We start from the raw sequence: 27,127 nt of genomic DNA, 5'->3' as shown, positions 1-27,127 counted from the left end.
TTGGGTTGTTTTTAACTGATGTATTCAATTTGCTTGAGACTGGTTATAATGAATTTTATCCACTGATTTACACACTTCACAAACATACTGTGTGCAGGCACAATGACACCAACTGGGATAAAGAGTGACTTAAAGTTAACCCATAAATGAATATTCAGTACACATCTGGCTCTATAGCGGTGGTACATTAGCAGCAGGAGCTAAGTACTTTGAGAGTGCAGGGGTAGTGTGAGTCTGAAATGGGAAAGAGTCAGGGACCCTGGGCCTTGAGGAATAAGATGTCACCTCTTGGACAATAGAATTTGTTTTCTGAGTAAATAAATGTCTCAAGAGATGTCTCCATGTCTTTGCTGTCTACTAGTAGGGCAAGACTGAGACACCTTACTTTGTGGGTCCCCTCGCTGTGCAGGCTAGCCCTTTGGGATTCCAAAGAGCATGACATGAACTTTTCAGCTGTTCTTCTTGGGAAGTTCATACAGCAAAAGGTTAAACTCCCCAGTGGTAGGAGTTAGATCAAAGACAATTCATTTTGTATGTACAATGTATCAGGTATGCTGAAGTAAATTCTTCCCAAGTTTTGGTCTTCTAGACAGTTTTTAATCTATAAATATCAGTAATTAAAAATATAAAACTATGTTACCTCTGATTCTCCTCACTTTGCCACAGTAGTGTGTGTATGTATATATATATACAAATTTTTAAATACACACACACACACAAATAGAAACATTTTTGACCTGGCCAAATATGTAATATGTGTATTTGTATGTGTATACACACACACACCCTTACCTCACACACACACACACATATGTATGTATTGGAGTGAGATTAGAAAGATTTTTCATTTTAGGTGGCTAGAAAGTATGTCCAGCTGAAAACCATCAACCATTTAGACTACATGCTTCATTTGAATTGTGTTTCTGGATGCAAGTCAAGTATGACAACTGTGAGTTTCATAACTTTCTCTAACTTGATTCAAAACTGTTTGGGGGCCAAATACTTCTGAGGCCTTTTTTTGTGTTCTCCTGGCAAGGTTCTATAGAGGTTATCAAGGTCAAGACTGTGTTGCTGGGTCTCATAAAATGAAGGAGAGAGGAGGGGCCATGATTCTTTCGCTTTTGTCATTCCTTCTCTTTGCCTGTTTACCCAGTAATGACTTATCTCTTCTTGTTCAGGATGAACATCTCATTGGGTCTGTGCCTTTGAAAAGGAAAAACCATTAATTTATGTCATGTATTTTGTCTGCCTTAGAAATGCTCATGTTCATCCAATGAAGTTATGAGTTTTAAACAGTGTAGAGTAAGTTATGAAGGGGAAATGTATTGTCACAAAAGCCTGAGTATACAAGAAAGGATTGTAGAAGATAATAATTCCAATGTGTGGCAAGCAGGATTCTACAGTATTCACTACCATAGTCTCCCAGAGGATGTCTAAATCCAATAGAACTTTCTATTTTAGGTTCTTTTTATCTGTGGTTGTTATTATCCAGGATATCCAAGCCCCAAATTATTTAATTTGTTTTTTTTTCTTCTTTAAATTTAATCATGCTATTGAGGTAAAACAAATTAATTTTATAAACATAAATCTGGACAATTTATAAAAGAGGCGTATAAGCTACCTCAGTGATCAATTAGGTACGATTCTTGTGTTCAGATAGTTACAGTTCTAGCAAAACTGATGAAGACTTTTTTGCAGAACAATAGAGCGTATATATATATTGAACAAAAATTTAATAGGTATAATTAACATAAACAGGGTGCCTCATGAATTATCGGCAACATGAAAGCTTGAGGATGGTAGATTTCTCGCTTTGGATGGTATTTTGGATGATGATGCTATTTGTTAAAATAGGAATTACAGCATGGGGTTAAAAGTGGTTTACTGTAAATGGTAGGATAAATACTGAATTTTGTTTTTTGTTAGTTTGAGCACCTAAGTGCCACCTAGATATAGATATATAAATTGGTCTTAATTTGGTTCTCTAGAGAGAGATTGAAGCCAATCTTAGGATATGGAAATAATCAATGTTTCCAAAGCTGTGGGAATGGCAGGAATGGCCAGATGAAAGCTGTCAAGTGAAGAGTGTCACTGGAGCTAAATACAAACCATGATTTCCGTAGGCACCACTGCATTAACATCATCATTGTTATCATCACAACTGGCATCCTCCATATTCCCAGATATGAGTTATCTGTGTCTTCTGATCTTACTTAACTTCTCAAAGTATTCATCATAGGTATTTACCTCCTTCCCTTTTTTTTTTTTTTTTTTTTTTTGTACTGGAGATTTAATCTATGGGTGCTTTACCACTGAACTACAACCACAGCCCTTTTTAAAAAGCCCTCCCCGCTTTTGTTTTGAGGGAGTCTCACTAAGTTGCTGAGGCTGGTCTTGGACTTGTGATCCTCCTGTCTCAGTCTTTTGAGTCTCTGCGATTACAGGCATGTTCCCCTGAACTGGGCTCTACCTCCTCCCTAAGCAAAACTTTTCTTGACTTTCATAACCCGGTTTTCTACCACCAGACTGACTGTTTTCTCCTCTTGTACCTGATTTATAAAGGTTGAAAAGCCTAAGATTCCCCCTCTTTGTCATTAGCATGCCCTTAGAGATAAAATTTTAGAGGAAGAGAAGAACTGATACAAGGTATGTCAAATCTTAATAGGATGGGATTTAAAAGGATATATATTCATTCCATTCAAGAAAAATATGGATACAGTATAGAATTTCATCAACAGAAGGCAGTGGAATGTTAAAATAATATTTTTAGGCTTTATGGCTTGTTTTGGGTAAAAGGAATTCTAGTTTCTACAATCTGCCTTGGGAAAAGGAAGTTCTGGTTTCTATGACTTGCCAATGGGGAGAATGAGGAGCAAGAGTCAAGGGAACAGAAAGAGAGACCTCGGCCTTCCACTATCCTTCAGTTCAAAGTACTCAACATGCTTAAGGGTTGTGCTTCATGGGTATTGTTTTTTTGAACCCCAGTAATGCAATGGATTGAGGGAGGATGAAGGTAGTAAAAGATATTAGAGGACCTTGTAATTTAATAAAAGTGCCTTGATTTTCATCATGACTGAGATGGGGAACCTTTGGAGAATTTTAAGTTGAAAAGAGATGTGATCTGACATATTTTAATATGGTTGCTCTGACTGCTGTGCTGTAAATAGACTATAGGGAGGTTAGAGTGGAAGCGGAGAGCCAGTTTATAAGGCTCTTGCAGTAATCAAGACAAAAGATGCTAGTGGCTTAGACCAGAGTGGTAAGGGTAGAGGTGGTGAGAAGTAGTTGGATTCTGGATATATTTTGAAGTTGTTGCTGACAGATTTTCCTGATGGATTGAATGTGTGGATTTAGAGAAAAAGAGATGCCAAGGATCATTCTAGAGTTTTTGGCTTGAGCAGCTGAAAAAAAAATGGAGTTGCTGAGAGAAGGAAAGTTTCAGGAGGAATAGGTTTGTGATAAGTTATGCAGGGGTTCCCCCACACACACATTTTTAAAATAGTAGTAAAAGGCAAAGAACATAAAATTTACCATATAACCCTTTTAAATGTACAGTTCAGTGATAGAAAATACATTCATAACAATGTACAACTATTACCAACACCTATCTCCATGACTTCTTATCTTACAAACTGAAATCTAAACCCATCATTCAATAAGTCCCCATGTCCTCCTTCCCTGGACCCTGCAACACACCGTCCTACTTTGTCTCCAAAAGCATCTCTTATGAATAAAATCATACAGTGTTAACTTTTTTGAGGCTGAGTTATTTCACTTAGGTTTATATACTCAGGGTTGATGCATGTTGTAACATACGCCAGAACTTCCTTTCTTCTTGAGGTTAACTAAAATTCCATTGTACACATGGCAATGCATTTGGGGTTTGCTTCCATGTTTTAGCTATTGTGAATAATGTTACTGTGAACACAAATGTACAAATATCTCTTTGAGACCATGCTTTCAATTCTTTGGGGTGTATACTTTATGAAGTGACATAACTGGATCATAGGACAATGCAATTTGTAATTTTTTGAGGAACCTCCACACTGTTTTCCATAGTGCCTATGCCAATGTACATTACTACCCACAATGCACAAAGCTTTCCATTTCTCAACATTCTTATCAACACTGGTTATTTTCTGGTTGGTTGGTTTGTTTTCAGTAGCTGTTATAGTTTGATAGTGTGTGTCCCCTCACAATTCTTAAATAAAGTTGGATCCTAAGATTCAATATGATGTTATTAAGAGGTGAGGCTTTTTGGAGGTGATTGTGATGAGCCACTTCTTAAAAAAAAATATTTTTAGTTGTAGATGGACACACTACCTTTATTTTGTTTATTTAGTTTGTGTGTGTGTGTGTGTGTGTGTGTGTGTGGTGGGGGGGATTGAACCCAGTGCCTCACACATGCTAAGCAAGCACTCCACGGTGAGCCACAACCCCAGCCCTTGTGATGAGCCACTTTTCATATAATTGCTGTCTCTTTGTATATCTTTGGAGAAACAACCATTTGGGTCCTTTGCCCATTTTTAAATAGCATTGTTTAGTTTCTGTTTTTGTTGAGGTTTAGGAGTTCTCTATACATTCTGGATATTAATCTCTTATCAGATGTATGATTTGCAAGTATTTTTCCTTTGCTGTGGGTTGCCTTTTTACATTGTTGATATTTTCTTTTTGTGCATAAAATATTTTAATTGTTATTAAGTCCAATTTGTCTCTTTTCCTTTTATCCCCTGTGTCTTTGTTGTCATATCTAGTAGGAATTTTTTGCCATATCCAATATCATAAAGCTTCTGCTCTGTCTTCTTCTAAGAGTTTTATAGTTTTAGGTCTTATATTTAGAACTTTTTCCATTTTGAGTTAGCTTTTATATATGATGCTAGGAAATAGGTTAAAATCATTTTTTTGCATGTGTGTATAATCAGTTTTCCCAACATTATTTGTTGGGGGGGGAATGTCTTTTTCACATTGAATGATCTTGGCACTCTTGTCAAAAATTATTTGACCACACATTTGAGGGTTTATTTCTGGGTTTCCTAATATGTGCTTTGGTCTATATGTCTGTCTTTATGCTGACATTACACTATTTTTATTAGTACAGTTTCGTTTTGAAAGCTGAAAATATGAGTCTTCCAGCTTTGTTTTTAATTTTCAAGTTGCTTTGTCCATCTATGATCCCTTGAGATTGCATAAGAATTTTAGGATGAGTTTGTCTATTGCTGGAAAAAAACAGGAATTTTGATAGGGATTGCTTTGAATCTATAGATTATAATTAATTTATGTTTTAATTCTTTCCACACTTGTTTTCTTTTTAAAAAATATTTTTTAGTAATACACAGACAAAATATTTTATTTATTTATTTTTATGTGGTGCTGAGGATGGAACCCAATACCTCACATATGCAAGGTAGGTGTTCTGCCACTGAGTCCCAGGTCCAGCCCCAGCACTTGTTTTCTCTGCACATGTTTTTCATCTCTTAAATTAAATTAATTCCCATGGCTTTTATCCTTTTACATGCTATTATAAATGGAATTGTTTTCATAACTTCCTTTTCAGAGTATTCACTCTTAGTACACAGATATGCAACTACCTTATATCATCTACAGAGACCAATTTTACTTCTTTCTTTTTAATTTATATAACTTTATTTTTCCTAAATGTTTTAGCTAGGACTTCCAGTTATAGGTGGAATAGGAGTGGTAAAAGTGTGTGTCCTTCCCTCGTTTTTGATCTTAGAAGATAAGTCTTTCATCATTGAGTATGATGGTCACCCTGGTTTTTTCATGTATGGATTTTATCATGTTGAAATAGTCTTTTTCTATGCCTAATTTTGAGGGTGGGGAGAGTAAGAAGGGGAGGAGGAGAAGTGTGTTAGTTTAATCATGAAAGCATGTTGAATTTTGTCAAATGCTTTTTCTGTATCAATTAAATGATCATGTGGCTTTTGTCCTTCATTTCATTAAAGTAGCACGTTAAATTAATAGATTTTTATATATCGAACCATCCTTGCCTTTAAGGAATATATTGCACTTGGTAAAAGTGTGTACTTTTAAAAAATGTTATTGAATTTGATTTGCTAATACATTATTGGTAGTTTTTGCATCAGTGTTCTTTCAGTTTTGGGGGGAAATTTTGAGGATATTAGTACTTCTTTAAATGTGTGATAGAATCTTCCAGTGAAGTTGGATTTTATCAGATTGTTGACTACTTTTTCAATGTTTTTTTTAGTCATAGTTCTATTCAGATTTTCAGTTTCTTTACAATTTAGTCCTAGTTGGTTTGCGTTTCTAGAAATTTGTCTAGTTCAGCTAAATTTTATATAATTTGTGGGAGAATAATTATTCAGAGCACTCTAATGTAGTCGGTATTTCTGTAGAATCAATAGTAATGTCCCACTTTAATTTCTGTTTTTAGTGATTTGATGCTTCTTTTTCTTAGTCCATATAGCTAAAGTTTTGTCAATTTTGTTATCTTCAAAAAATTGTTTGATTTCATTGATTTTTCTCAGTTTGTTTTACTGCTGTTGTTTTCTTTTTCTCCTCTCTCTCTCCTTCTCCTTCTCTTTTCTTCCTTTTTTCTTTTCTTTTCTTCCTCTTTCTCTAGGCAGGATGCAGTGTAATATATGTTTGTGGGGATACCCAATGATAAGGAGAAACTTGGTGCAGGACCGGAGCAGAGGGCTGCTTTAACCACCTTGTTGAGCAGGTTGAAGGGTATGGCCTAGTGGAGGGATTGTTGTTTTGAGCAGAGCAGGACAGTTCGTCCCACAGTGTTGACTTCAGTGTCCTCTTAGAGCTAGAGATGAAGACATTAAAATGACAAAGAAATGCAGAATTTACTAAACTAGTGAAATGATTTAGGTACAACCTAGGACGGATGTTGCTGATCCAAATTTCAGATGAAAATTAGGTAATAGGTTACTTGAGTCTAGGGTACATGCCACCAACCATACCATGTTTGAGGCATGATATTTATGTTGTAGTGACTTGAAAAAGAATTATCCACATGACTGATCAGTATGGTGGGGAAGAATCCAAATCACGACTCTGTTAAATTTTGCAATGTAGAATTATGGAGAAAAATTGTGAGGCAAATGGCACAGTATTGAAACTTTGGTTTGAAAATAATATTTAATTGTTATAATTAGCAAGTTGAATAAGTGATTTAGTATGATTGTTAGTATAAATGTTTTTGTATTTAGAAGTGGAATATTTGAGAATTCTAGATTCACCAAGTTTTGTGTTTAATTTGCTGGAGTTTTAAGAAGTTAATAATTGGAAACATTTTTTGAAGTGTTTGAAGCACTTTAAGAAGAAAATAGAATATATTAAGTTTGCAAATGTTAGTTAAGTTTTTAAGTGCTAATAAGACTAAATGTTAAAGTCCCTATTAAAAGTTATTGCTAGGATTTATTTGGTTTATTTTTTTTTTTTAACTTTTATTTTACTTATTTTTATGTGGTGCTGAGGATCAAACGCAGGGCCTCGCATGTGCTAGGTGAACACTCTACCGCTGAGCCATAATCCCAGCCTGGATTTACTTGGTTTATAACTAGAATAATGGGTTCTGTAAGATAAACTTAAAGGTATAGAAATAGCAAATCTTTATGTTTCTAGCTTTAATCATTTAAATTTGCCAAAGTAAATACAGTCTTTTCTGTGCAAACATACCAAGAATCTCACTCCATGCATACGAACTCCCTAACTCATCCCCCCCTCAACCATCCAGTGATTGTCATATTTGTATCTTCAACTGTGACCTCTTTCTTACATCTACAGGCTCAATTATCAGCTCTTATACTTGACATTTTCATGTGGATGTCTCATAATAGACATCTCAGATGTATCCAAAATCAAATTTTCCCATCCCATTATCCCCAAACCTTAATTCCTTTGTTGTTTAAGTTCCAAATCTAGGCATCATCCTTGATTTCATTTCATTTCTATTCTTTAGGGTTCTGTCAGGAAATAGATGGCATTTTCAAATTGGTAATTTTAGGAGAGTTAACTAATAGGACTATCATTTATGAAAGTGTAGACAGGGCACCCAGAACCTACCCCTTGTCCCCAAAGAGCAAAAAAAGAGAGAGCTCTTTTTGGACCCCAGAGTCAGAGAAGGCTTAGTAGAGGGTTCACCTGATAAGGGATGTGATTCCCGCTCAAGTGATGCAGGGAGCCCTTTTTGGCCTCACAAGTAGGAAGTCAGAGTAACTCAATTTCATTCTCTTAATGTCTTCTCTTGCTGGTGACTTTATTTATTTATTTTTTTTAAAGAGAGAGTGAGAGAGGGGGGAGAGAGAGAGAGAGAGAGAATTTTTTTTTTAATATTTATTTTTTTAGTTCTCGGCGGACACAACATCTTTGTTGGTATGTGGTGCTGAGGATCGAACTCGGGCCGCACGCATGCCAGGCGAGCGCGCTACCGCTTGAGCCACATCCCCAGCCCTTGCTGGTGACTTTAATCTGCCACATCTAACTAGAAGCCAGCAGCATAAGTGCCCATCAGTGGGATCCATAGGGGCCTCTCAGCACTGGTGTGGGCTGGAGAAAGTGTAGAGACCCAGGACACACAAGTGAAGATAAGCATCACAATGGCTAGTGGAGCCCACAGTGGGTGGTTTCTAGGACATGTCCTGGACAGTAGCCACCTCTCGGCCCCACCCAGTTCATATATATTCTGTGCATTTTGAGTCCTTTTTCTATGAAAGATTATCTTTGAATTATACTTTTCTTCTGTTTGTGACCCTCTTCTTCTGTGTTTATTTAGTAATGATGCCGTGGTTTAGGAGTAATAAGTTGTTGGGAATTGTAGTATAAATGAGAAGTGCCCATATTTAAAGTACAACTAATTATCAGTAGGAGTTGATTTTAATATTGTGCATTTGTTTCCTAAATCTTTTTTTTTAATCTTTTTGTCTACCTAAAGTAAATATTGGGTACTTTTAATGTAAACTACCTTAGAAGTTTTCAAGACATTCACTACAACAGTCATGCTGCTGAGACCATATCATCCCCCAGGCCAGAAGTTATCATAGTTATTTAGTGTTCACCCTGAGTCCTTGAAAGTTTGAAATCCAAAATTAGCCTGAGTTGAACATGATTTATATTTCTTGCCCCTGTTTGATCAAACTGTATTTGCTGTGCATCCTTTAATTGTCTGGCTAATTCACTTCTCAGTTTTTTCTGTGAAGAACTTAAATGTGGCTTAAATAAAAAAGCATATAAGAAGTAAAATTTAACATCATGTAATATATTAGTTCAAAATCTCATTATTATTATTGTTATTTTCTTTTGTGCTGGGAATTGAACCCAGGACCTTGTACATGTGAGGCAAGCACTCTACCAACTAAGCTATATCCCCAGCTCTTCTAAATCTCATGTTTTAACATACCATATCTCTTGTGCTCTTTTGGGCACAGATAAATTATTAATTGATAAGAAATTTAAAATGAATAGGACTGAAGAGAAAGCTATTGTTTTTATTGTATAATTTGCTTTGAAAGTCCTGTTGGTTAAGATAACCTCATGGTAATTTAAAAATCCTCCACCCAATCCCTGTGCTCCCAGATTATGTGACAGTGAGGTCTTTCTTTAACACATGCAGAATTCTTTTAAGACTAAAATTCTTTATTTCATATTTTTACATAGAGAATTTTTGCTCTTTTTCTAGTAATGTCCTTGTATGGTTGTCATATGAACCCTGATTCTCTCAAATACATTTTTCTTAACTCTTTCTGGCATTGAATATTGTATCTCTGGCAAACACTAATTTGTCTGTGAACGATTTTCTTGAGGGTCTTTTTAAACACAAATGAAAGAATCCTGAGTAGTTCTCATCTCAGTTACAGAGAGCCGTGGGGATCTGCAGAGTCTGTCCAGGACAGAGTCATAATTCCTTGTACAAAATATCATTATTTCCACAGATTCACCAAACAAATGAGACATGATGTCCTTTTTTAAAAAGATATCGTCTTTCATCTAATCATTTGCCTTCTACTCTGTTCTCCCACTATTTTTCTTTAATATGACAATTTACTGCAAGCCTTCAGATTTTAGTCTGTGGCGAAAGTTGAATTTGTTAGCCAAGAACCATGTTTTACTTTTGCTAACCATAAATATGATTGCTCTTTTTTTTTTCTTCTTTTTTTGCATGTTCCAAGTGAGTAATTTTTTGTTGTGATAGTTGCTTCCTGATTATGGTGTGATTTGCAAATTGGAGCAGGGAGGCTTGAAGGATTATACATTACTTAGATAAACATGTTAAAAAGCATAGTGGTTTTATTTAAAAAAGAAAATATAATCCTAATCACACATCCTTAAGTAGTTTAAGAGAGTTTATATCTATGTTTCTAGTGAGAAACAATTGTCCAGATTACCCCACTGTGCTTTTGTTTCTAATTTACAAAGGCTAGGTGCTAAACAGGGCTCCAAGTATGCCCTGGCCCATTTTCCTCCTATAAGATACTGAAGTTGAGGGCTGGGGATGTGGCTCAAGTGGTAGCGCGCTCGCCTGGCATGCGTGCGGCCCGGGTTCGATCCTCAGCACCACATACCAACAAAGATGTTGTGTCTGCCGAGAACTAAAAAATAAATATTAAAAATTCTCTCTCTCTCTCTCCTCTCTCACTCTCTCCTCTCTCTCTCTCTCCTCTCTCACTTAAAAAAAAAAAAGATACTGAAGTTGAAAGGAAAGCAAGAATATGCATGTATGAACACAGGAGCTGTCAGGCATTTTCCTCCTCCATGTACACAACCTGCCCACCTCTTCTTACATGTAATAGTTTATTTGCAGAAGTATGGGAAGGAAGAAGGGAATGCCCATAGAATGGAAGCACTAAGTGTTAAATAGCAGCTCACAAGTGGGACACTAAGAGGGCAAAACCTGTTTGCTCAGGAAAATCCAGGCCATATTTTCTACTAGCTCTTCACCTGCCCTCTGCCAGGAATCAACCTGACTTCTCTAAGCATTTTCCATCAGAGTAGGTTTATTGAAGTACAAGATGAACAAATATTGTTTTGACTAGTATATGTCTTTAAATTGTAGTAAAAGATAAGTGAGCTTCTCTCATGAGCCAAAGGATAAAATGTATAGTTGTTGCTGGTTTTGGCTGCCCTGCAAATGAATATTTTGGGGAAAATCCTACAATGTGGATTTTCCCACAATGTGGAGTCAGGGCTCCTTTTCATTGCTGGAGTAAGGGATGACTTTTTTTTTTTTTTTCTCAATTTCCTGGCAGCCATGGCCCTAGCTTAGCTAGCTGGGTACTGAAGCTCCATAGCCCATTGCTAAAGCCTTCAGAGGGCACCCTCCTGGCTGTGTTGCAGTTTGGCACAGGGTGTCAGGCAGTTGGTGTCGGTGACAGCTCCTGAGCTCATAGTGCTTGCTGCCTTATAACCTGGGCTGTTTTCATTGTTGCAGTTCTTTAGCCTTTTTCTCAATTCTGTGAATTATCAGAATCCTTCCAGGGCATTGCTCTTATCTTATTTAGCATTAGAACCCTGTCTGGTACAAAAGAAAAAGGAGGGCACCCTTTTAAAACCACACTTAGAATGCTCAAATGTATTTTCCTGGTAGTTTGAGAACTCTTGATGGAGTGGGTGCTTTATTTGATGGGAGAGGGAGAGAATGATGATATTCAGCCTTCCTTTTAGTAGGACGGCAGTTAAGAATATCAAGTGCATGGTATCCCTCTAATATCTCCATCAAACCGTTATGTGATTCTTTTTGTCATGTATACAATTTGGGCTGTAACTTAAATGAACATAATTTAAGGCATTTGTGCCTATATTATTTTCAGGTAATAAAATAAAACAGATACTAAAAACATTTTTAATATATGTAAGTCCACTTGCTACTTTTAATCTTTTGGAGGAACTGATTATTTTTGTTAACATTTGATTTTTGATAAGTGAGTTGTTGGTCATGAACCAATTCAATTGAATATCTTGGAGATGATCTTAATTAGATGTGCCTTGGCTTTTTCTCTGGCATTTGACAGTAGTCAGAAAGTGCCTCTTTAATAAAACACACCTTTAAATAACTCTCTCAGATTAATTCCAGCTTTTAAGGTGAGAAGATGTCTTGAACCACCACTGCTGCCAGCTCAGCTGTGGATCTGAAACATCCAGCTGTGCCCTTTCTGCCTCTCCCATCACCAACAACAGACTTTGCAATCAGAATCTGTCTGGCACGTGTGTGGATGTGTGAGGCAAGATAACATCTAGCTCACTGTATTGGCTCTTCAGGGCTAGACCTTAGTAAACATTTGTCCTGTCAGCAGTTAAACCACCTGATTTGAGGATGCACAGGGATTTTACACATCCGCCCCGTTATGCTTTAGTCTGAGTCTGCATAGAGATTCATATTCAAAGAGAATGGATTTAACTGTTAGCATAGACCAGTATGTTTCAAGTAGCTTTTTTAGGAGTTTCCCATTTTCAGGGGAAGGAAAAAAAAATCCAACAATACTCTCACTCTATATTAAAAATATATTGTGACACTTTTTAATTTTTCTTACTATATAGCAAACCAAAGGATTGTCTGTGTTAGCCATTGTTATTTGGTGGATCAAATCAGATCTTTTGGCCAAATAGATGATAAAATAAACCCAAACCCTGAATTATCTTCAATTATAGACTGTGAAAAGAATCATGATTAGTGGTCACAAAAATTAGTTTTCTTTAGGAAAACATTAAGGGAAAAATCTCAAAACAGTAATCTTGATGATTATAATACCTATTGATTATTGAACATTTGGTAAGTGCTGCCTCACAAACTACTCCCAACAATCCTGTGAGATGATCCCTATTTCTAGCTTAGGTTACAGTTCCAGGTAAAGTCACTTGTTCTGATACGAATGGGGCTCAATTTCAGCGTGTCTGACCGTGCATTTCATCAAAGCTGGGCACTTACTCACCAGACCATGTCTTATCCTGTGGTAGATTCTGGGTCAGACACCCAAGGTCCACAATTGGAGTATTTCAATATAGGAACTACTTCTAAGTCTAGTGGAGGAAGATGGCAGTAAGTCAACTTTGCTTGATCTAATAATGAGTGTTATGATAGTAGAACAGAAAAGGTGCTAAGGAAGTTTGAGGAAGATCATTTAAATCAGGCTGAGGGACACAGATATGTTCATGGAAGAAATGATCATTGGACTGAATTTTTTTTTTTTTTAAAGAGAGAGTGAGAGAGGAGAGAGAGTGAGAGAGAGAGAGAGAATTTTTAATATCCATTTTTTAGTTCTCGGCGGACACAACATCTTTGTTGGTATGTGGTGCTGAGGATCGAACCCGGGCCGCACGCATGCCAGGCGAGCGCGCTACCGCTTGAGCCACATCCCCAGCCCCCATTGGACTGAATTTTGAAGGATGTCTAGCCAGAGGAAGATAGTAGGGAATGATGTATAGGCAGAGGGTGGGATTTTTGGATTATATGGAGCAGGTAAGAGAATAGATCAGAAACTGCACAGAAGTCTGTTTTTGATAGGCATATGGACCAGGTATATAGTGGGAAAATAACAAGAAAAATTATTGTCAGTTAAGTTTTCTGTGTTGAATTCTGTTTGGAATGCTTTGCAGACATTATTTTAATGTAATCTCCCTAACAACCATTGGAGACCAGAAATGAAGGCAAAAGCAAGATCATAAAGATCCTTGTTTGCTTAGAGAAGGAATTTGGGCATTATCCAGACAAGTATAGGTGGCCTTAGGAGGATTTTAAATCATGGAAATGATCTTATGTGTGTTATAGAAATATCATAGCATTTGGAGACTGAGTTGGAATTGGATGAGACCTCAGCCAGTCACTCCATCACACAGTATATAGTTGTCCAGGAGACTGTGGTGATGACCTGATCAAATGATTTAAGACAGAGGAGGAACAGGAAGGTATTAGAGGCAGAGGTGGACAGATGTATTGGAATTGGTGACAAAGAATATGCAGGACAGAACTGTATCTTTAGAAAGGCCCCAAAGATTGTGTAGTGAAGAAATAGAGTAAGATTTCCACTGTTAGGGATTATAGGAAAAACAATATTAGTTTGATTTGCAACCAAAAAGAGAAAAACAAGTCTCCCCATCTCCAGTTCAAAAATATCAACATTGGATAGAAGGTATTTTGTTGGGATTTTTCTTGGGGATTTGTAGGTGATACATTCAAAGGTCTACCTAGGGGGCCTAGCTCTTCTTTAAATGTGCTCATGACCTGACTCTTCCCCATGAGTGTTAGGCAGCTTTTAGTTGCTATGACCAAAACACCTGACAAGAACAACTTGGAAAGATTTATTTTTGCTCATAGTTCCTATTGATTCAGTTTGTGGTTGGCCTAGCTCCATTGCTTTAGACCTGAAGTGAGGCAGAAGATCATGTTGAAAGAGTGGGGGAGAGGAAAACTGTTAGCTCATGGCAGCTGGAAGCAGAGAAAGAAAGGGAGGGAAGGTAAACCCTTCCAAGGCACGCTTCTGGTGAACTTCTTCCTCCAGCTGAGTTCCACCTTCCCCCCGGTAATTCATTCAGCCATTAGTGGATTAATCTACTGATGATTTCAGAGCCCTTTGATCCAGTCATTTTCTAAAATTCCCATATCTCTGAACACACAAGAAACTTTAGACAACATTCCAGATCCAACCCAACACCAAGTGTACAACATACAGAAAAATGCCCTTGGTAAGGAATGCTGAGTGTTTCCTTTTATGCCCTACTTTCTGTTAAGAAATGTCTGTTAAGATAATGACCAAAACAGTGGTCATTATATATCAATATATTAGTTTCAACTAAATTTGTATGTTTTGTTTGTTCTTTAAGAAAAAATACTGTATGATCTGAAACTAACCTAGTTGAAACTCTGATATGCAGATATTTATGAAAAGACATAAAGCTTGGGTTCTAGTATAGACAACAGTGCCTGGGGATTTTATTGCTGGTTTTATTGGATAATACTGTTATTATAAAACTGGTATTTAAACATTAGATTTTCCACCTAATCATTTCAAAATAAGAATTACATTTTAAAAATAAGAAAGACACATTTATTTTCAACCTACCTAGCTCTCTTTTTCAATTTTACATCAGAGAAATAGGATTTTTTTTTATTTTTAAAGTTTCCAACTTGAGAAGATCTGAAGTTTTGTATAGGTAGGAATATGTGAGAATCTGGGATTTCTTCAAATCTAATTATCTGATACATGCCCTTTCAAAATCTCACTTTTGGCTCATGGTGAAACACACATACCAGGACTCCCGGGTGCTGCTGATGAAGGATGGCTGATACACAGACTGGGAGCCACGTGGGCCCCTGGTCTGGTTCAGTGCAGCGGCACTCTCTTCCATTCAAAGTCTCAGATGTCTGCCCCTCTGCAAAGCCGTGAGGCCAATGTCTATAGCTGCTAAGCATGAAATCCCCTGCTTCTGTTTGTTTCTTTTGTTGCCACGAGTTAATAGGGACAGAGACAGGAGACAGCCCAGAACAAAGCAGAAATAATGGAGTATTTCACCCCAAAAAGGAATGTGGATTGAGAAATACAAAGGGTAAGGCAAAGACAGACTTAGTGTCCTGAGGCAGTGTGATGTATTGGCCAGGAGCCTCAGCCCTGGGACAATTCCGGGCCAAAGCCTTGGTCTGTGAGCCCGGAGCAGCCCACATGGCCAAAAGGTTTGACCCATCTTCTGTAAAAACAATTTATTGTTTTTCTCGCTAGGGTTTTAAAGTGTGACAGGATTTTCACCTCGAAAAGTGGATTGCTCTTACTGCACGGGGAAGTCTTCTGCTGGGCTGTGTCTGGCGGTCAAGGGCACTCTTGTCAGCGCTCCATCACTGGCTTATTTTTTCTGTTGCCCTAGGTGCCGTCTTGAACTTATTCTTTTCACCTGTTTGCAGGAACAACTAGTTATTCCAAGACACGAGGGCATATTTGACATTCATTTTTCTTTATACAAATAGAACTAGCTAAGAGATTTTGTGCTTCCTATAGATCATTTCCCTCATGTGCATTTCCATACAACCCCATTTATTTGTGCATTTTCTCCCATATTCTCCCTCAACAAATTTTATTTTATTCAGTATTTGCTTATTTATTTATTTTCAAAAGACAGTTGAAATATGTTGGCAGTTGCAGTCAAATTTACTTGCACATGTATTTTAAGGAGGAAAATTTGAGGACTGTTCTAATAGAGATTTCTTTTTTCCTCACTGCCGTGCGTGGAATCAGAAGTCTCAATGGCCAGCATGGGCTTCTCTCTATAGACAAGCTTTGTCCTTTCCAGAGGATAAAGAAGGGTTAAATGAAAGAGGCACACAGTGGGAAAAAGAAGCCAGTGGCTCTTCAGGATCCCTTGTCTTCCATCCCAGCCAGGCCCCCTCTCCTCCTTCCCTGTTCCCTAATTCAGCTCACAGGAACCTTAAGGATTCTGCTTCTCACCCACATTTTCTAACTTGGGGGGAAAACACTGCAAGGTCGCTTTGCCTGGAATGAAAGGTACTGCTAACCAGAAAGCTAACAGGGTCAGTGAAGGAGCCTAGCAACACCTCCTTCCTGTCCAGGCATCTTTCTCTTCAGCTACATAGGTAAACTAAAAGGATTCTTCCACATCTTCAAAACAGCAGAAATGCCCCATTTCTGATGCTCTGACCTCTGCCTGTGGACATGGCAGACCCAGAGCCAAGAGGACATGAGCAGGGGTCCTGGTGCTGGACACTCTTGACTCAGCCTCTGACTTTGCCATTTAATAGCTCCCTAGTGCATTTTTAAAGAATCGTGTTGCCCTCTGCATAGAATAGCTCTGAGGTCTCTTCCGCATGAAACACCCTCAGATGGTAGAAGCTTTTCATTCCAGTGGCTCAGCAAATAGCTCTGGAGCCAGACCTCCAGGGTTTGAATCCAGTTCGTTTTAGACAAGTTGCTTGACTTTAAGCCTCAGTTTCCTTATCTTAAAATGGGAGTCATAGAGTACTTTTCTTACTGAATTGTTCTAGGGAATAAATGAATTACTATACATAAATTACCTACATATGGCACTCAATAGTACTAGCTGTCTTTGTTTTTGTTTTTGACTTACTAGGACACCCACCAGTTGTCATGTCTCTTACAGAGCTCAAGCAGCTCTGACTAATCCTCTAACACATTTGGCCTCCTGTTGTATTTTGTATTGGGGTTAGATTTTCAAAAGACAGACCCATATTTGACTATTATAGACCTGGAAAACATTGTGTTCCAAATCAGGTCACTTCAGATATTTAAGAACTTCTTCATGTTTTATTCATTGAACATTCTTAGTATTAGAAAACACTTCCAGAAATTGACTTACTTTCAAAAACTTCTTTTGCATTGTGAAAACTGGTGAGGGTTAAATGTGCAGGTGCTTCTTTCTGATTTTGAAGCCAAACTGCATGAGAATTGTATCTAGTCAAAGTTATGGCTGAATATTCTTTTGCCTTTAGGTGCCAACTTATAGATGTTTCATTAATCTAACAAGGGTTTGCTCATTGTTGTGCCAGGTCCCACTCTTGCATAGAAAAAGACCTGGCTGTCTGTGATAGGAGCCCTGGGTTTTTTGTCTGGTGAGACCCATATTTAAATAAGGAGGAAACATTGTGGGGCTTGGGCAGTGACTGTGTGTCTGTGAGGAACTCCCAAAGCTGACTGAAGAAAAATTTCCAGCAACTATACAGAGCTTCAATCAAATTGAATTCATGCTCAGAATAAAATCTTGTATTCATGGTGAAAGACAGAGCATCAATTGAAACAAATGCCATGTCCCAAAAGGCTGGGAATTTAGCAACTCAGGATGGTTGGAAATACTGGCAGTGCAGGGGCTGGTGCCAGAGTGGGAGGTTTTTGAGCAAATCTCTCATCCAGAAATATGTAGTTGCAGGACAACTCTGTTGCTTTGTTTGGGTGCTTGGCTACCCTCAGAAGCCTGTAAAATTAAGCTTTTTGAACCAGTAATATGACCAAGAATGGCTATGTCTTTGGGTCTGTGTATCTATTTCTATCAGGTGATAACTCAGAAAAAACAAATAAACAGACAAATAAACATGTGCTATAGCATCAGTTGCAGTGCTGCAGGTATGTGTACAGGGCCAAGGAGGACAAGGAAGGATTAGTTCTCTGAGGGATTCAAGGAGGACTTTTGGTGGTGGTGCCATCTCAGCAGAAAGAAGAGAGAAGGGCAGGGGGCCTTTCATTGCAAGTGCACAGGACCTGGTGGTAAGAAGGGTGAGTTCCCAGACTGTTGGAGGGACTAGTGAATGGCTTGGAAGTAGCTAGGATGGGTTAGATGGAAATGTGAGGGGAGGGGAACGAGGTACACAGTTAAGTGCTTACTCAATGCTTTACATCATTGACTTAGTAACCGAGTAGTCACTGACTACCTACCATGTACAGTGCTCTGCCAGCTATGCTAAACCCTGACACTATTCCCAAACGGCGCTGGGATGTTTTAAGATGGTCTTGCTGTCTTGGGGCAGAACCACCAGACTGAAATGCAAGGCTTCATTTTACCTTGCAATGTAATCTTTTGCTTATATTTTATTCCTAACCCATGTGGCCCTGTTTCTTCTTCAAGCAGATATTCCCAACGTTTATGATTCTGCATTTTGAGTGCTCCATATTTCAACTAAAGAGCATAGGATTATATGATTTTCCCAAAAGCTATGCTGTAGCTAGTCGGCCTCTCTCAGGACGTACCATTTCATAAGGAACAGAGGTAGAAGTTTGTGCACACATGCCAGGGGGAAATGTTCTGTGTCTTGGCATGATGTGGTAGATAGGTTCATAGGTTCTTTTCAAAAAGGAGTGACTCATAACTGACCCTGAAGGGCGGGGGGAAACCTGGTGAACTCAAGTAGTCAGAGGGAGACCATGACCTTGGTTGCCCCCCAGAGGACATAATTATAATTCAGACTGGCTTTGTTTTCTATTTCCTGCTGCAAGTGAGGGCAGTGTTGTGTGTGTGTGCGTCTTGGGTTGAACTGGGATGGGATGGAACTTGTAGAAGCAGCTGTGGGCTAAAAGAAGGGGAAGTACTCCAGTCTGGGCTGTATGTCAGGCTGCCAGGCCCTTGCCCAGGAAGCTAACTAGCAGCAAAGATATCTTAGGAAAATGAGCATCGTGATGAACAGTTATTTACCCGTCTGGCGCCTTTCTTAGTAGAATAATGCATTGAACCCATGCCTCATAACATCCTCCTGAAGAAAGGAAGAGACAGATAGTGTTAAACGTTACTGGTTAATCATGGGGAAACTGAAGCATGGATAGGTTTATGAGGCTTGGGCAGAGCTACACAATGCCTTAGTGTCTGGCCTGGGAATGAAGCCCGAGTTTGCCGCTTGCTGTCAGGACTGCCCGACGGCATTGTGTTTCTCATTGAACAGCGGTGAAAAGGGCTGACTCTCAACAATGCAGGAGCTGCTATAGGAGACAAACACAATGAACTTTGGTACAGTATAGTCTAGAGGCCAAAATGAGTAATTTTAAGTAAATTGACTATAAGATCCAAAGCCTCAGTAAGTTTTTAAACAAAACCAGGGGGAAAAAAAAAGAAAACTCTGTACAGCTTTTCGGAACTGACTCAAACACCACGAACACCCTCCTCCCTCCCACCATTTGAAATGATATACTCTTAAAAGTTTTATTTTGTTGGCTCAAAGTCTGACACTTTTCCCATTTGCCATGGGATGTATTTATTTACTTCAAATACATTTTTACTTTCAGGATTCTGTAGTTTATCTCAAAGATTCTGCCTTGTAATAATGTCAGTGTTGCATTTATTTTCCCAAATGCCTTATTTCCATAGCCTGAGTTTTGGGGGTAGATTTTTAGTTTGCTCAGATTTAGTTTGGGGTCTTCAAAAACAGTTGGAACTACAGAGACTGGAATTCAGGAAAGCAGTGAACGTGTGCCAGGGGAGTTGCCATGTTTGGTGTCTTTACTTTCTGTGCAACTGGAACCAGGGGGTTATAGGTGACAATCCTGGGAAGTATATAGAAAAAGTAGAGAAGTGGAATGTCATTGCTAAATTGTGTGTTCTGTCAGAAGTGTCTCCGGTGTCCTGGAATAAGTTAACAGGTGATGATTAATGGATTTGGGTACAGAAGTTTTTACACTCCAGATATCAAGAACAATATGAAGATGGAATTGTAGAACTTTGAGCTAAAATATGTTGAATAATATTGGTGTATGAATGATTTGTAAATAATTTGAACAGGGCAATAAAAGCAATCAGCTACATATAATTTCATTTTGTATTTAGGATTTATAGTAATTTGGATCACAGTAGTTGGGTCCATCCCCCTCTAAGAGACAGTCCATAGGAACTCTGGCACTGGAGCTAAGCAGCAGCGGGCACCTCTAGAGCTGGAATAGGGTCTCTCCCTGCTTCCTTCAGCAGAGACTGAAGCAGCCCAGCTATAGAAACAGATGTGAGCAGTGTGTGCCGTCATAGCAGAGCACAGATGACCTCTGCTTAGTGTGAACAGCTGTGAGTCAGGGGCAGACTTCAAGGAGGTACATACACATACATACATAGGACTCTCATTAAGAGTCTGGGAGACTTGAGGAAAAGTTTGCAAAAGTGAAACAATATCAGCTAACTTTCTTGCAAATCCAGGATGGGACGTGTTGTGTTGGCATCGAGAAGGCTGTTTATAGCTGCAGTCACAAATCTCATAGGGGAACACTTAATGGAAGTAAAACATGGCCAAAGAAAAGCAACTGACACAAGGAGTGGGAGGAGTTGCTATATGAAGGCAGACTGAAATAATTAAGACTCCACAGGCTTGAAAAGACTGAGAGGAAATGGGATTAGAGTTTAATAAATCCATGTAGAATATGGATTATTAAATATTGTTTACCAGAAGTCAGCAGAACTTCTTAAAAACTGAGGGAAAATGGATTTAGGTCAAAAAGCAGCTCTCCTCTTTCAAGAATAGATCCTGTACATCAAAACCTTTCTTTTGGAAATGAGGCTAACTTCTGGCATTGAAGTGAAAGGAGAAAGTCACAGGTTTCTCTTTGGTTTTACACCGTTTTGCTCAAGCATGGGTGACCCAGTGGCTGTGGATCAGACATCCTATTGGGTTTCATGCTTCCTTTTTGCTTTTCTTAGGTGAAACTTTAACTGTCATTTTTTTTTTCTTTAACCCTTTTTTATTGAGGTGAGATCTACACTCACCTCAATAAAGGGCACTAGGGTTACTGGGATGGAGATGGACAGATGTGGTTCCCATAGTGTAATAATTAATAAGAAACTGGGTTCAGGGTATCGCGATGTTTCTCGAGAAACCTATAACACTAATTTTCTTCCGCCACCAGGCTAAGTAGTCCCAAACGTAACTTGTTCCATGCATAAATAAACCCTAGGAACCTCTGTCTGCTCTGGGTTTCTTTGGAAACGCTAAGTAATCAAGAAATTTTTGGAAGTGGTTTTCCGTTCTTGATACTACGGGTTTTCCCCATGTGAGCGTAGGGATCTTGCGCTATATAAGAGGTCCGGCCGGATGTCACGTCCTCTCCCGGGTCCTCGCTTCCAAGATGACCAAAAAAAGAAGGAATAATGGTCGTGTGAAAAAGGGCCACGGGCATGTGCAGCCTATTCGTTGCACGAGCTATGCCAGGTGTGTGTCCAAGGACAAGGCCATTAAGAAGTTCGTCATTGGAAACATCGTGGAGGCCGCAGCCGTCAGGGACATTTCCAAAGCAAGTGTTTTCGACGCTTATGTGCTTCCCAAGCTGTACGTGAAGCTGCATTACTGTGTGAGTTGTGCCATTCACAGCAAGGTAGTCAGGAATCGATCTCGTGAAGCCCAGAAGGACCGGACATCCCCACCTCGTTTTAGACCTGTTGGTGCTGCCCCACGACCTCCACCAAAGCCCATGTAAGGAACTGCATCCTTAATGAGTGAAGAAAAGCTATCTTCTGGAAAAAAAAATAAAATGGAAATTATAATAATAATAATAAAAAGAAACTGTGTTCATCTGCAAGATGAATTCACAAAAGAGCTGTGAGAGCTTGAAGTCAATTGCTGATGAAGTCTTGGGATCAGAGCATACTGCCCTGAGGATGGAATGGCTAAGTGGAGACCCAAACACTAATGAGGAGTTGGCTAAGCCGAGAGTCAGGGGAAGAGGAAATAGCATAGGCCAGTGCCTGGAATGAGACAGGGCCCCCGCATGGCTTGGGGGAGGTGGGCAAGGGGCTAGTGAGTGGGCTGGAGCAGGTGGTGGACACCTCATAGTCCACGATAGGGGTTTGGGCCCTGAAGCAAGAGGAAGTCACCAAAGCGCGTTAAGCAGACGTAATAATTTTCTTTTTATAAACAATCACAGAGGCTGCTGTCCAGAGAACAGAGAGGACAAGAGCAAATACACTGGAAGTGGTGGGGGAAATGTTGATGTTGTCCAGGTAACTATGGCCTGGACTGGAGAGAAGTGGACAGATCCTAGAGAGATTTCAAAGGTTTCATGGACTGGACTTGTGGATCATATATGAGAAATGGGGAAGAGAAATAATCAAGCTTGATTTATGAAAGTGTGACAGCCAATTAGGACTCAGGTTTTATCTGAGAAGATCGACACAAGCTTTTTATTGGTCTCTTCTCTCATGATGACCCATAAGAGAGGGGGTCAGCCTTTCTCTCTCCTTTCCTCCTGCTCTCCCTCTCTCATGGATCATTCAGAGCCTGATACTTCTGTTTCTACAAAACTGGCATATAGTAAGCCCCCATGAAATGGATGAGGCATAAGCCAAAGATCAAAAACTGTGTGAATCATATTCTGTCTCCTCAATCCCTTTGTTTTAACGCTAGGAGAGCAAACATGTTTGTGCGGTGCACACACTACCCTACAGGTCATAGTACCCTGAGGTCAGTTTACCTGAAACAATTGAAATTTAGCAAAGGCCAAGAAGACAGTGATATGAGAAGACTCATTTAAATTCTTTAAAATTCTTTTTATTTTGAATTGGCATCAAAGAGTTATGAAAATAGAACAAAGAATTTTGCTATGAACTCTTCAATCAACTTCATGAATCATTAACATTTTACCATGTTTGCTTTATTACACTCCTCCCCTGATGGAGATGGAGAGAAGAGATTTGGAATTTCTCTGAGCCTGTTAATTGCAGACATCAAGACCCTTTACCTCTAAGTACTTACGTGTGTGTTTCTTTAGAACAATGATTTTTCTTACATAACCACAGTACAGTTATTTAATTCAGGAAATTTAACCTTATGCAACACTGTTATCTAATATGTAGTCTATATTCAGTCTTCATTATTGTCCCAATAATGTCATTTATGGCACTTTTTTCCCTCCTGATTCAAGATCTAATCTCAGATGCATTTCATATTGTTTTTATAGTCTTCTTTAACCTAGAATGGTTCCTTAGTCTGTCTTTGACTTTTAAGACATTGATACTTTAGGAAACGGGACAGTTGTCTGGTAGAACATGCCTCAGATTGGCTTTCTCTGGTTTGCTCAGGGTTGGGTGCAGGTTGTGCATTTTGTTTCGAATGCTGCATGATGACGTCATGCCCACTGCAGAGCACCTGCCATCACAGGAAAGGATGCTGTGGGCTAGACACCTCTCATGGTGGGGTGGTAACCTTGACCATCCAGTTGAGGTGGTGTCATCTGGGTTGCTTTGCTCTGAAGTTACTATTTCCTCTTTATAATTAATAGGATGCTTATCTATTTGTTAACACCTGCACAGACATCTTTAAATGTTACTAAGTCTTGTTTCCATGTTCTTGTTTAAAGAACCATACTTCCTCTTCTTTCTCCGCAGTGTTTTAGAGCATTTTGCTGCAAGGGACCACCACCTGCACGACCAGAATATGACCTGGTTTGCATAGGCCTCACCGGTTCCGGCAAGACTAGTCTGTTGTCAAAACTCTGCAGTGAAAGTCCCGAGAACGTCGTATCAACCACAGGTAGGTTCTATGCCAGGTACCAGGCCCTCTCTCCTTCCTATCCTGGCCTTTCCAGCTTCTTATGTTATTTATGTGGCCCATGTCCCCACTTCCATTCTAGTTCAATACTTCTGTCAGTGTATTTATTTCCATGTACCTCTTTTCCAAAAAAGATATGAAGAGGGCTTAATAGCATTGCATCACAGTGTTCTGTATCCCTCTTGCTGAGCATTTCAGTGTTGCAGAATAAATCAGGCTCAGTAAAATATTAATCCAAACTAATTCTGAAGACTGGAACTCTGGTCCTCTTATGGTGAATTTATCTCAGGCCCTCGCAGGGCTGTCCTCCCTTGAATCGTCACTTTGTCCTGCTTTTGTTGGTCATGTACTCCCTATGTAACCCCACGACAGAGTCTGAATTTTCTCTCCTTAACCATTTTTCACCGGGAGGATAAGCAGTGCAGGGGGCCTTTGATAAGTGTTCCCATGTTGTTTTCTGACTTACAGAGCAGTCAGTCTAGGTTAGAGTTCCTCAGTCATTTCCCTCTCAGAGGATGTTGGTGATGTGCAGGCACAGTTTAGCTGTCACAACTGGGAGAGAGGCTACTGACCTCGAGTGGATAGAGGCCAGTGCCTTCTGCACACCCTGCAGTGCACAGGGAGCCCCCACCACAAAGAACCCTCCTGCTCCAAAGGTTATCAGTGCCAAAGTTGAGAGCTTTGTCACTCCCCAAATGCTTCCACTTTCTCTTCTGACAGAGGAACAGAAAAGAAGGGTATAAATTAGAGATGATAAACGGAAGAACAATTGTAGGAGATAAAGAATAGAGCTGCTGTGGGAGGAGATCTAGAACTGACAGGGAAGGATAGGGCGAGAAGTTGGCTGGGAAAGTTGAAGAGCTGCTGTTCATTCAGCTGGATTTTTGAGAACCTACTATGTACTCTGGGGGTGAGCAATGATTCTAGCATTACAAGAGACCCAGTCTGCTGGCCAAGCAGAAGCTAATTCATGTATAGAAACTTCCAGTGGAGTGGGTCTGGTCAGTGCTGCCTGGCTGGGGAAGGGAAGGATGCTTGAAGAGTCTTTCTTCTTTGGATCCAAAGTTGGCAAGCCAGGGAGATGAGCAGGAACAGAGTGGGAGGTGGAGAAGAAAAGATTTGGGGGCAGGGGGAAAGCTTGTGCGAAGGCAGAAACCAAAATGGGACCTCTCAGAAACCCCATGGCTTCCTGCATGGCTGCCGTGTGTGTTTAATAGAGTGCTGGGGGCGAATCCTAAGAGAGGCTGTGGCCACCTTCTGGCTAACTTCTTATACCATGCTCAGAAATGTGAGCTTTACTTGTAGACAGTGCAGAGACATTCAGATGTTTTAAGCAAGGAAACTGCATGATGAGCTGGATCAAGCTGTCCATGACGTGGAGGATAAATCATGAAGAGCACTGATGAGAGGCAGAGGTAGGAGATGATTGTAAATGGTGCCACACATGTGCTGGAGACCTTAGCTCAGCAGGAGTGGGAAGAATGGAGAAGAGGGGATAAATGGGATACAACATCTGAGGGCTAGAATCAACAGGGCTTGGTGACCAGTTGGGTTTAGAGGGTGAAAAAAGAAGCTGAGAATGACTCATTCTTGGCTTTGGTGGTGGGTGGATGATGAAATTGTTGACCCAAGTGTCCTAACAAGTCAGAAAAATATTGATAATCAAGAGTCTGATATCAGTGCAGTTCAGGTTTTGCTACCAGCTAAGAAAAAAAAAAAAGTGCAGGTTTTGAGAACTTTTCAGATCTTGGAATAATAGACATGAAACTGGAGTTGTAAAGAAACAGACTCAGCTTGATTAGAGGGTGAGGGAGAGAGTGAGGGATTGGTAATGTGTTGTGAGCCCACAGAGAGAATGAGCAGAGAGCTGGAGAGCAACCTCTGTGCACCGAACCAGGCCAGCCTCCTTCTTCCCTCAGAACAGAGTTCTCCCTCCTCTCTCCACTGGATGTGGTCCATATTTCTACCGTTCAGTACCTGTCATACTGCTTTGTTCCCACGTCTACTCCCCCATTCTGGGCTGCAGGCTCCTAAGGGCAGATAGAGCATTTTACACGGTCACAAGATTTAGGCATAGGTACAGATATTTGTTAAGTGAATAAACAAATGATAGTAAATTGAATCTGCATGATATTTTTACATAAAGTATCATCTGTGAGCTTCCTAGCCATCTTCTGTGACAGAAAAGAATCTTCATATCCTGTTTTTACCTCTTATCATCTTAAGATACAAGAGGGTAGTGATATGGCCATTGTTACACAGTCGATGACAGTCACATGCCAGGAGAGATTTTCCAATAACATTTCATGGTATCTAAGGCTTAGGATCTGATCTGAGTATGTACTTGCTGGTTTTCTGAAACTGTGGATAGCTTTTGAGTAATGTGCCTCAAACTTATACAAACTTTATTAGCTTAATAATTGTTTCCAAGCCAAGTAACCTCCAATATAAGTGTAAGAGTAACACAAAGTATACTTCTCTTTATCTGAGTTGTCATCTAGCCCTACTGCTAATTGTTTTGCTCTTCTATTATAATGTGAAATAATTATCTGTAAATATTTTTATAATGTACTCATAAAGTATAATATGTGTTTTATATTTGTTTTTATTTTTTAAAATAACGTTTTCTTTTTGCTGGAACCAATGATAACATTGTGTGCTAGTTGACTTTCTGGTGAGTTAGATATTAAGTTGGCTAATGTTTTGGATATCAAACTTCCATGAGTTGCAATTATTCTGAACTTGGCAGAGTTCCTTTCTGGAGGCCTCTTTGGAGGTCCTTGCCATCAAGAAGTTTACACTGGGTTTGGAAGATAAGTTTTCTAGTGATAAAATGGTTCACATTTATTGAATGTTTATTATATGCCAGGCTCTGTGCTAAGACAGAATATGATATGGGCTATACTTGACAGTATAAAATGAAAGTGAAAAGTGATCATTTCTAACCTAGGAGATCAAAGGAGGCTAATCAAATATTACATTTGAATAAGGCCTCTTATGATAGGGAAGATCTGAGTAATAGGGAGAGGGGTGTGAGAATCAAAAGCATAGGTGATTCAGAGAAAAGTTAGTTGGGCATGGAAGACTTTACAAGGACATGGAGGTTTACAAGGTCAATTATCTAAGGTAATACAAGGAGCTAATGAACCTTACGCTGAATTTGTAGATAGGCTTATTCAAACA

General features: G+C 39.3%; 1 protein-coding gene across 1 annotated transcript; it reads left to right on the top strand.

Moving 5' to 3' along the window:
* The first annotated feature begins 21,327 nt into the window (after positions 1–21,327).
* Positions 21,328–21,923, top strand: LOC308640085 (small ribosomal subunit protein eS26-like). Its single transcript, XM_081312124.1, has one exon. The coding sequence runs from the start codon at positions 21,528–21,530 to the stop codon at positions 21,873–21,875; it is 348 nt and encodes a 115-aa protein (XP_081168250.1). The 5' UTR covers positions 21,328–21,527; the 3' UTR covers positions 21,876–21,923.
* Positions 21,924–27,127: the final 5,204 nt, after the last annotated feature.

This window comes from Spermophilus citellus (genome assembly GCF_964194105.1).
Source record: "Spermophilus citellus genome assembly, contig: SCAFFOLD_347, whole genome shotgun sequence".
NCBI lineage: Eukaryota > Metazoa > Chordata > Mammalia > Rodentia > Sciuridae > Spermophilus > Spermophilus citellus.
Note: the sequence above shows the minus strand (reverse complement) of the source record. Positions and strands in the feature narration are given on the sequence as shown.

Coding starts and splice junctions, on each gene's coding strand:
- LOC308640085 (XM_081312124.1), top strand. CDS start 21,528: ATGACCAAAAAAAGAAGGAATAATGGTCGTGTGAAAAAGGGCCACGGG.